The 9,638-nt window shown below is 51.7% G+C and overlaps 1 protein-coding gene across 1 annotated transcript in view; it reads left to right on the top strand.

Moving 5' to 3' along the window:
- IQGAP3 (IQ motif containing GTPase activating protein 3) overlaps positions 1-9,638 on the top strand; it is a 52,123-nt gene that overhangs the window by 12,868 nt on the left and 29,617 nt on the right. The window contains exons 3-13 of the mRNA XM_006775728.2: positions 577-733; positions 1,354-1,431; positions 2,036-2,112; positions 2,808-2,875; positions 3,029-3,142; positions 3,347-3,525; positions 4,018-4,096; positions 4,595-4,758; positions 5,507-5,594; positions 6,733-6,896; positions 8,540-8,697. Coding sequence (XP_006775791.1) covers positions 577-733; positions 1,354-1,431; positions 2,036-2,112; positions 2,808-2,875; positions 3,029-3,142; positions 3,347-3,525; positions 4,018-4,096; positions 4,595-4,758; positions 5,507-5,594; positions 6,733-6,896; positions 8,540-8,697 — 1,326 coding nt within the window. The remainder of the gene's footprint in view (positions 1-576; positions 734-1,353; positions 1,432-2,035; positions 2,113-2,807; positions 2,876-3,028; positions 3,143-3,346; positions 3,526-4,017; positions 4,097-4,594; positions 4,759-5,506; positions 5,595-6,732; positions 6,897-8,539; positions 8,698-9,638) is intronic.

Below are 9,638 nucleotides of genomic sequence, written 5' to 3'. Positions count from 1 at the left end.
TTTTGAGCTCGGCGTGTCAGCATTTTGAAAAACCCTAACTTAACTCTGGTGCCGTGTCACATATAGAAATTTTTTGATATTTGCAACCATAGTAAAACAAAGTCTTATATTTTTGATATTTATTTTATATACTTAAATGCCATTTAACAAAGTAAAACCAACCAAAAAAAATGAGTGTCATAGGTTCGCCATCACTGTTTTAGTACGTGCAGAATGAGACAGAGCAGATTCAATTTGGTTCAACAGTCAGGTGCATAACCAGATTGAGTGAAGGGTAATATCATGTAAAAGAGCCTGGTTAAGCCCCACTGAAGGTGAACAGGTTTAGGATCTGTCAGGGGAGATTTTCTGGGGTCGGTGGGGGCTGAGGACTGGCCAGGGCAGGTGTGTGCGGCAGCGTGGGAGAAGGTGGGAACAGCCAGGCAATGGGCAAAGGGGAACTGGGAGTAGAGCAGCCACAGGAAGCTGGGGAGGCAGAGGCTGCTTAGAGGAGAGGCAGGGAAGGTCCTGTGGGAGAATGAACTGCGTGGGCTGCCAGAGCGGGTGAGAAGGTGCTCTCTGCTCTTATGCCCTCAGCTGGATGGAGGCCTGCCTGAAGGAGGAGCTTCCTCCCCCCGTGGAGCTGGAGGAGAACCTCCGGAATGGAGTGCTGCTGGCCAAGCTGGGCCACCGTTTCGCACCCTCCGTGGTTCCCTTGAAGAAGATCTATGATATGGAGCAACTGCGGTACCAGGTGAGGAACAGAGGTCTCCACCTTCTACCTCGTTCCTCTCAGATTGCTCTTGCTTAAAGCTGTGAGCGTAGAGTGACCATATAACTTACTGTCCAAACCTGGATACTTTTGAGGATGAAAACAGTGCTACTGATCATTGCACTGGGACAACAGGTTTCAGTTGACGTCTCCCAGTCAGGCAGCGTACATTGTCCCTAGCAAGGGACGCTTGATAGGTGGGCTTCGAGATACCCCCTCGTATGAGCAGTTCCAAGAAGACTTTTCTACCTGCAGTTTGTGTGCATTCAGAGGCTTGTGGGCTTTGCCACCTGGAGGTATTTCCCGGGCACACGGCTCCTTGCCTGTGCCCTGGCTAGCCCAGCCTGCCTCCTTCCATCCCAGTCCTGCACTCCCTTTCCTAGGAAGCCTTACAAGGCGGTTAACCCCATCCCTGTGCAATCCTTCTCACATATCCTCAGGTCACCCATTCCTGGTGATTTCTGTTTCTCTGTGTGGGAAGGTGGGGCAGGGACCTCTGGCTCCTCCAGCCACTTGAATCTCCAAGCTGTGGTCTGAGCTGTGCTCATAGGGAACTCTGACAGCTGTGGAAATGGATTCTCTTCTCTTTTTTTTCCTTTCAGGCAACTGGCTTGCATTTTCGTCACACAGACAACATCAACTTTTGGCTTTCTGCAATAGCCCACATTGGTCTGCCTTCGGTAACACTGGGCCTCAAGATTGGGGTTCATCCTTACTATTCACCAGCGCCCCCCCAACCCTCACCATGCATATACACTTTATCTCCCTGGGGCCCTTTAACCTTCATCTCCGTGTGTTTTCTTTTTAAAATATATTTTTATTGATTTCAGAGAGGAAGGGAGAAGGAGAGAGAGAAACATCAATGATGAGAGAATCACCGATGGGCTGCCTCCTGCGCACGCCCTTCTGGGGATCGAGCCCGCCACCTGGGCATGCGCCCTCACCAGGAATCCAACCGTGACCTCCTGGTTCATAGGTTGATGCTCAACCCCTGAGCCATGTCGGCCAGTCTCCATGTGTTTTCTAAACTAACGTAATCTAAGACTTTAAGTTCCTTGGGGTGGGGGGGGGGTGTCTGTGAGTGGGTCTTGGCTTAGAATGTGTCCCTATTGCCCTTTACACTGGGCTCGCTGTTAATGGTTGGGGAGACTGACCTAGAAGCCCCAGGCAATAAAGGAGCACACACCCAGGTCGGAGAGGAAGACCCATTCCTCAGCCCCCTCTCTCCAGATCTGGTGGTGCTCAGAGGTCCCCAGTGGCAGTAACTGCTAGTTTCCCCTCCAGACCTTCTTCCCGGAGACCACGGACATCTATGACAAGAAGAACATGCCCCGAGTGGTCTACTGCATCCATGCACTCAGGTGAGAGACCTCAAACTTCTGTCAGCCAACAACTGACAGCAACAAATGCTGTAGCAGGAAGGGTGGAGGGTAGACCATAGGGAGCACATGTCAGGAGAGTAAGGTTTTAGGTTTGTGTGTCTGTATTTAGGTTTATGTACATGTTTATGGGACACTTATGCATGACCTGTGTGGGCGAAGGAAAAGAGCATCCAGGGAAAAGCCTTCAGCTGGTGACTGGGGTACACAAGACCCATCAAGAGCAACTTGGTGTGAATGGTGAAGGCTGTTTGGTTCTGTACACAGCCAGCCATCAGCAACCCGTTGGCTAAATCATAGAACGTGATGGGCCAGTGCCTGTGTCCCGCCTGTCATCGCTTCCTGTGTTCATTTCCCATGTCCTTTCAAGCCTCTGGGCCTTAACTCAGTGGATCTCTTCATTATGCTCTTCCTACTCTCCATCTCCATCTCCATCTGCTGACCCGCTATTGCAATGTGCCCTTATCTGTGAAGCCTTCCCAACCCCCAGATCTCCTCAGCATCTTGTTAACCTTTCATAGCACTTGCCTTGGGCTGACTTCCAACAACCTCTTCCTGTGGATTGGGGGTGACTTGAGGGCAAGCATTGAGTGGTCTTCATCTCCAGGTCCCCTGCAAGCCCATAGTGGGCAGCATGTCAAAATGAATAGGCTCCAATTGCTTTCATTCTTTCCCAGTCTCTTCCTCTTCCGGCTGGGATTGGCCCCTCAGATCCATGATCTATACGGGAAAGTGAAATTCACAGGTAAGCCCAGTTCCTTCCTCAACCACCATGGTTCCGGGCCGGCTCCTGGCGGTTCCGGACCAGGTCCTGGGGTGTCCGGGCCGGCTCCTGGGGGTTCCGGGCCGGCTCCTGGGGGTTCTGGGCCTGATGAAGTACACCGTGGTATCATTGCAGCTGAGGAACTCAGCAACATGGCCTCTGAACTTGCCAAATACGGCCTTCAGCTGCCTGCCTTCAGCAAAATCGGGGGCATCCTGGCCAATGAGCTCTCAGTGGATGAGGCTGCAGGTAGGGACTGGGCCCTGCTCTGCTAAGGGCAGGCTCAGTGAGAATGGGAGGGCTCTGAGCCTCACAGCTCTCGGGTGGATTCCGGATCCCTCTCATCCTGGTTTGCCTGGCCCTTGTGGATGGAAAAGGGATGATGTCAGAGTAGCTTGCAGCTGGGCTGGGTGTGTTCTGGCCTCCTGACCTTGTTTCCATGCCCCCTACCAGTCCATGCAGCTGTTCTTGCTATCAATGAGGCAGTGGAGCGAGGGGTGGTCGAGGACACCCTGGCTGCCTTGCAGAATCCCTGTGCTCTGCTGGGGAATCTTCGAGAGCCTTTGGCAGTCATCTACCAGGAGCTGCTGGCCCAGGCCAAGATGGAGAAGGCTGCCAATGCCAGGAACTGCGTAAGGAGGAACCTTGGAACGCAGGGGTTAAAAGGCTGGGTGGCTTAGAAAGCCCGAGTGAAACCAGGACTCCTGTGTGTGCTGTTTCTAGGTTCCAAAGTTGCTTAGAGAAACTAACTTGTCAGTTATTTTAGAGAAATAGGAGAGGAACTTGGGAGAATAATGAGAATTCAGAAGATAAGATAGGAGAAGAGGTTCAGGGGGTGAGAGGAGAGATGGATCTTCAGTGAGGGCTGAGAGAGACTCTGGAATGTAGAACTGAGTGAGATTGGGCTGGGGGTTCCAAAGGTTGGTTTGACTTAACTGTGTCAGTGCCAGAGGGTTGGACCCCACAATTTCCCCAGATTCCTCCCTACCAGGTTGACTTTTAGCCTTGGGAAGGCCCCCAGAAGAAGAAATAGGTATAGACAGGGTAGACAGGTATAGACAGGAAGGAGGAGGAGAAAATGGAATTGGCTTTCCCAGGTTCCCCTTTCAATGTAGTATTTGCAGGATGATGGAGAAAGCCAGGACATCTATGACTGCTACCTAACTCAGGCGGAAATCCAGGGCAACATCAACCATGTCAATGGTAAGAGAGATAGGCTGGGAGGGCCGTAGGGGAGTGCTCTCGGGGTAAGCTCCTGCACCGGGAGGTTTGGGGATGGTTCTCAGGCCAGAAGGCCCTATGGCCTCACTGGGACCAACTCTTATCTCAGGGAAAGATCAAAGTCACGGCAGTGTGTGCTCTACTTCACCACTATCAGTATCTGTTCAGGGGGCTTCTGTTGGAATGAAGATTCATAGAGAGGACCATGGGGTCCTTCAAGGAGGGGATGTGGAGCATGGATGGGGAGGAGAAGATCAGGGCAGGAGGGGTGGGCTCAAGGTCTGGGGTGAGGACATGGAAAAGGGAAAAGCTGTGCAGATCAAGCTGCAGAATTTGGGCTGGATTAGTTGGGCCCCAGGAACTCAGGGAGCAGGAGTGGGGGTAACTGGGCCAGCAGGAAGGGGACAGTCTTCTAGGGCAGGGCTAGGGATGGTGCAGGGCCTTTCCCACACTGTCCATTATGGAATCTTGTCTTTTCAGTCCATGGGGCCCTAGAAGTTGTTGATGATGCCCTGGAACGGCAGAGCCCTGAGGCCTTACTTGAGGCCCTTCAAGACCCTGTGCTGGCCCTGCGAGGAGTGAGGAGAGATTTTGCAGACTGGTACCTGGACCAGCTGAGCTCAGACAGAGAGCAGAAAGCACAGGTCAGGCGCCGTCTATCACCTGCTACTTCCTCTGTCTGACTGTAGGATGGGGAGGGCCTCATACTTAGGTGTCACCTCTGTCAATTCTTTGTATCCAGTAAGTGCTGACTACATGTTTAAATGGTTAAGCCACCCCAAAGCTTAATGGACTAGACCAGTGGTTCTCAACCTTCTGGCTCTTTAAATACAGTTCCTCATGCTGTGACCCAACCATAAAATTATTTTCGTTGCTACTTCATAACTGTCATGTTGCTACTGTTATGAATCGTCATGTAAATATCTGGTATGCAGGATGGTCTTGGGCAACCCCTGTGAACGGGTCGTTCGACCGCCAAAGGGGTCGCGACCCACAGGTTGAGAACCCCTGGACTAGACTGATCAGGTTCTGTTCTCTGATAATCTCCAAGTGATGAGGGATCTAGGGCAGTTCAATAGGTAGCGTTGGGCTCCCTGATTGCTGAATTGGGACCTCAATTTAGTACTCTCATTGTCAATGCTGTTGACTTTCTTCCTGACACTATTTATATTTCTGTTACCTGTGTTGTTACTTCAGATGTTGGCGGGGTCATGAATTGCCAGAGGTTAGAGATGGGTTAATGGGATGGGTGGGCCAGGCTAGTCTACCTAAATGGGAGCGGTGGCATTGACGTGGGTGACTGGGTGGATCTAGGAGCTCACGCTGACAGCTCCTAAAGCGTGTTCATGGCTCCTGGAGGACTCTTTCTACTGCGTCTCTCCCCTTTTCCAGGAGCTGGGCCTGGTGGGGCTTCTGGAAAAGGAGGAGATTCAAGCTGGTGTGGCTGCTGCCAACATGAAGGGTGAAGAGGAACAAGCCAGTAAGTCCTCGCGAGGCTGAGGTCTGGCCTGCATGTATCACAGGCTCTTGGAGGAGGATCTCACCCTTTGCCGGTTTCTGTGTAGCGCAGGGCAAACTGCTGCCTGGTTTTCCATCCTGGCAACATACTCCTGTCTCCTCTCACATCGTGTGCCCTATTCCTGGCTGCCGGGAGGGACCCGACAGATAAGTTCATTAAGGCCTCAGACATAATGACAGTACTGCACCCGGCTGTCCTCCTAGGGTAGGCAGTTTCCTTCTAGGCACTTCCCCTGTATTTTGACAGTTTCAACTTGCTGTAGTTCCCTTGCCTTCTGAAATGTAGTGATCTCCCAGGTGCAATGACAGCAGTGCACTGCGGGTATTTTTTTTTTTTAATATATTTTATTGATTTTTTACAGAGAGGAAGGGAGAGGGATAGAGAGTTAGAAACATTGATGAGAGAGAAACATCGATCAGCTGCCTCTTGCACACCCCCTACTGGGGATGTGCCCGCAACCAAGGTACATGCCCTTGACCGGAATCGAACCCGGGACCCTTCAGTCCGCAGGCTGACGCTCTATCCACTGAGCCAAACCGGTTAGGGCCACTGTGGGTATTTTTATTTCTCCCCAGTAGCTTGTGTGCTCCTTGATGCCAGTGCCCATAAGTCCCGGTCTTTCAAAGCTAAAACTGCCTTGATGCACCATGGCTCCTTTTTTGGCTTACTCCTGCCCTTGACAGCCCAGGTGGCTCCACCTTGGAGCTGGTTTTTCATTCCTCTGTTTTGTCATCAAGATTTGACCCACCCTGGGACCCTTCGACTAACCTCATTTTCGTTATGCTCGTAGCCTCCTGTCCGTCTTATGCTCACCCCCTAAAGGACTCACCTCTGTCATGACAACCACTCCGTGTTCCCTGCTGAGCTACTCAGCTTCTAGTCCTGGCATATTGCTTCTTCCAGAGCCTCCTCTTAAAATGATCCAGCCCCCATTCCTCCTGAACCTTTAGAAACGCATTCTGAACCTAGCAGAACAGTTCTTAAGAGTCGTCACAAAGCCATTACCCCTCAGAGATCCCCAGCAGAACCTAATTGGCCAGGAGAGTAGAAATGGCTCTGAATGGCCAGCCTGTGCAGCTCTCTTCTTCCTCCCCTGCAGTGCTCCAGGCTGTGCGGAGGATCAACAAAGCCATCCAGAAGGGGGTGGCAGCTGACACGATGAAGGAGCTGATGTGCCCTGAAGCCCAGCTGCCTCCTGTGTATGCCTTTGCCTCGGCTATGTACCAGCAGGAACTGGCTGTACTCCAGCGGCAGCAGCAGGGGGTAAGCCCCAGAAATGTGGGGTTTTGCTGCTGGGGGGACCAGGCAGTCAGCCCAGAGCACCCTCTGCGGCTACTCTTAGGGGCCAGTAGAGATTAGAGGAGGAAGGAGGGGGACCAGGCTTGCCCCCTGAGTATAGTATAATAGTTACACTGAGCAAAAACTGTTTTTACATACTCATTTAATCCTTCAAAGAAACTTATAAGGTATTATTTCCATTTTAGAAGAGGCGCAGAGAGATTTCAGTTGAGATGCAGAGGTTGAGTAACTTGCCCAATATGGGTGTAACTGGCAGTGCAGAATGAATGCTAAGCTGAATGCACTGGCAGCCCGTGCTTTTAGCAATTCTGCTGTCCCGCTTCACCCAGTCCATGTAGCTGCTCTGACAATAGGGTGAGAGGGCCCTTCCTTAGGGTGACAGGCTCTTCGCAGTTTGCTAGAGGGTCTAGGCAGAGACACGGGGAGGGAAGAGTAGATGATGTAAGTGGAATAGGACTTCAGACTAGGGAAATGGAGCGAGCAGAGCTAGTAAGTCTAGGAAGGCTTCCTGGAAGAGAGGAAGAGAATCATACCCCCTGCAGGCTTTTATTTTATTTTTATTTATTTTATCATCATTTTTTAAAAATATATTTTATTGATTTTTTTTACAGAGAGGAAGGGAGAGGGATAGAGAGAAACATTGATGAGAGAGAAACATTGATCAGCTGCTTCCTGCACACCCCCTACTGGGGATGTGCCCGCAACCAAGGTACATGCCCTTGACCAGAATCGAACCCGGGACCCTTCAGTCTGCAGGCCGATGCTCTATCCACTGAGCCAAACCAGTCAGAGCCCCCGCAGGCTTTTATAGAGCATCGACTCCAGGCTTGACTCTCAGGAAGGGCACGGTCTCAGCACAGATAAGGACTAAGGGAAAGCATAGTGACTAAGGCTGCGGACTTTCAAACCGGGCTGCCTGACTTCCATGTAGCTCTGCTACTTCCAGCCGCATGACCTTGGGCAAGTTATTTACCTTCTCTGTTTCTCAATTCCTATAGTAAATGGGGACAATGATATATTTCATGAGTTAATCTGTGCTTAGGAGTGAGCCTGGCATGTAAGTGTTAGCTATTATTATTATTATTATTATTATTATTCACAATATTCTGTTTGTAGAGGACAGGAGGGGTGCTCCAGACGGAGGGAAGAGCATAAGCAGATGCTTAAAAAGGAGGAGGCCTGGGCAGGGAAGTGGGGCCAGGGCCTTTGGGGGGTGTGGTGCAGGGTGGAGGTGCCCACCGGGCTTCCTGTCTGTGTGCCCAGGTCTCAGTGCAGTTCTTCACGTGTAGAAGGGACCCGGAAGGAGCTGGTGGAGCTGATCGGCTGAGTGTGGGCTCTGGAGCCAGGCGGCTGGGCTAACTTACATTACTTGATTATGGCTCATCCGGGAAATGGGATATTAATGATACCTACCTCCTGGCTTGTTATGAAAATTAAAGGATAATATGTGTGAAATCCTTACACATTGAGCACATAGTCAGCATTCTCAGATATTAAGTATGCTGGTTAGTGACTGGGATGTGGGGAGAGACTGGGAGAGAGCAGTCTTGGGGGCAGGATGGCAGGTAGGCCCCCGACCTTCACCAGCCCTCCCCTTCCTCTTGTAGGAGCTCGGCCAGGAGGAGCTCTTCGTGGCTGTGGAGATGCTGTCAGCTGTGGTCCTGATTAACCAGGCCCTCGAGGCCAGGGATGCCAGCGGCCTCTGGAGCAGCCTGGCGAGCCCCGCCGCGGGCCTGGCCGAGGTGGAAGGCGAGAATGCTCAGCGGTGAGGAAGGGTCAGCCCATGTTGAGAGGGAGGGGGTGGAGGGAGTGCAGCCAAGACGCCAAGTTCTATTGGGGACTGGCCTTCTGCACAAAGGCCTGTTCTTCCTAGGAGTCGGTGGGGCACAGTCATTCCCCTTCCCTCCACTTAGCCACTCTTGCATCGCAAAGATGTGAGTGCCTGCTCGTGTGCCCCATACTGTTCTACGTGCTGGGAAATGAAGTTTTGCTCTCCTCGCATTTACAAGTTAGTCGGGGGAGACAGACGAAAAACAAACACGTCAGACGATTGGAAGAGAGGAGCGGTGGTGGAAATAAAACAGGACCCTAGGGGTAAAGGTGGGGATGTGGGAGGGGCGGTTTGTCTGTTTCACAGAGTGTGGTTCTGGGAGGCCTCTTTGGTAAGGGGGTCATTTTGAGAGGGACCTACAGGGCATGAGTGAGACTGTCGGGGCGCAGGGCCTAGGGCCCTTGGTGTGTCCAGAGCACACCAGGAAGCCACCTGCAGAGGAGAGTGAGCACAGGGGAATGGTGGGAGAGGGAGTCGCAGAGGCCAGCTCAGTGGAAGTGGCTCAGTGGTCGAGCATCAACCAATGAACCAGCAGGTCACAGTTCGATTCCCAGTCAGGGCACATGCCCGGTTATGAGCTCGATCCCCAGGAGGCAGGCGATCAGTGATCATCTCTCATCATTGATGTTTCTGTCTCTTTCTCCCTCTCCCTTCCTCTCTGAAATCAATAAAAAATATATAAAGAGAAAGAGAGAGAGCGAGAGAGCGAGAGAGAGAGAGAGGATGTCAATGTCAGCCAAGAATGCCTCTCAACAAAACTATTGACCTGGTGGCCAAGACCCTGAAAGTCAGATTCACCTTGGATAAGCCGGAGTGGCAATAAATAACCCTCCTCCTGTCTCTGGCTTCAAAATATATCCAGAAAAAGCCAATTC

Source organism: Myotis davidii, unplaced genomic scaffold (assembly GCF_000327345.1).
Source record: "Myotis davidii unplaced genomic scaffold, ASM32734v1 scaffold208, whole genome shotgun sequence".
In the NCBI taxonomy this organism is placed as follows: Eukaryota; Metazoa; Chordata; class Mammalia; order Chiroptera; family Vespertilionidae; genus Myotis; species Myotis davidii.
Note: the sequence above shows the minus strand (reverse complement) of the source record. Positions and strands in the feature narration are given on the sequence as shown.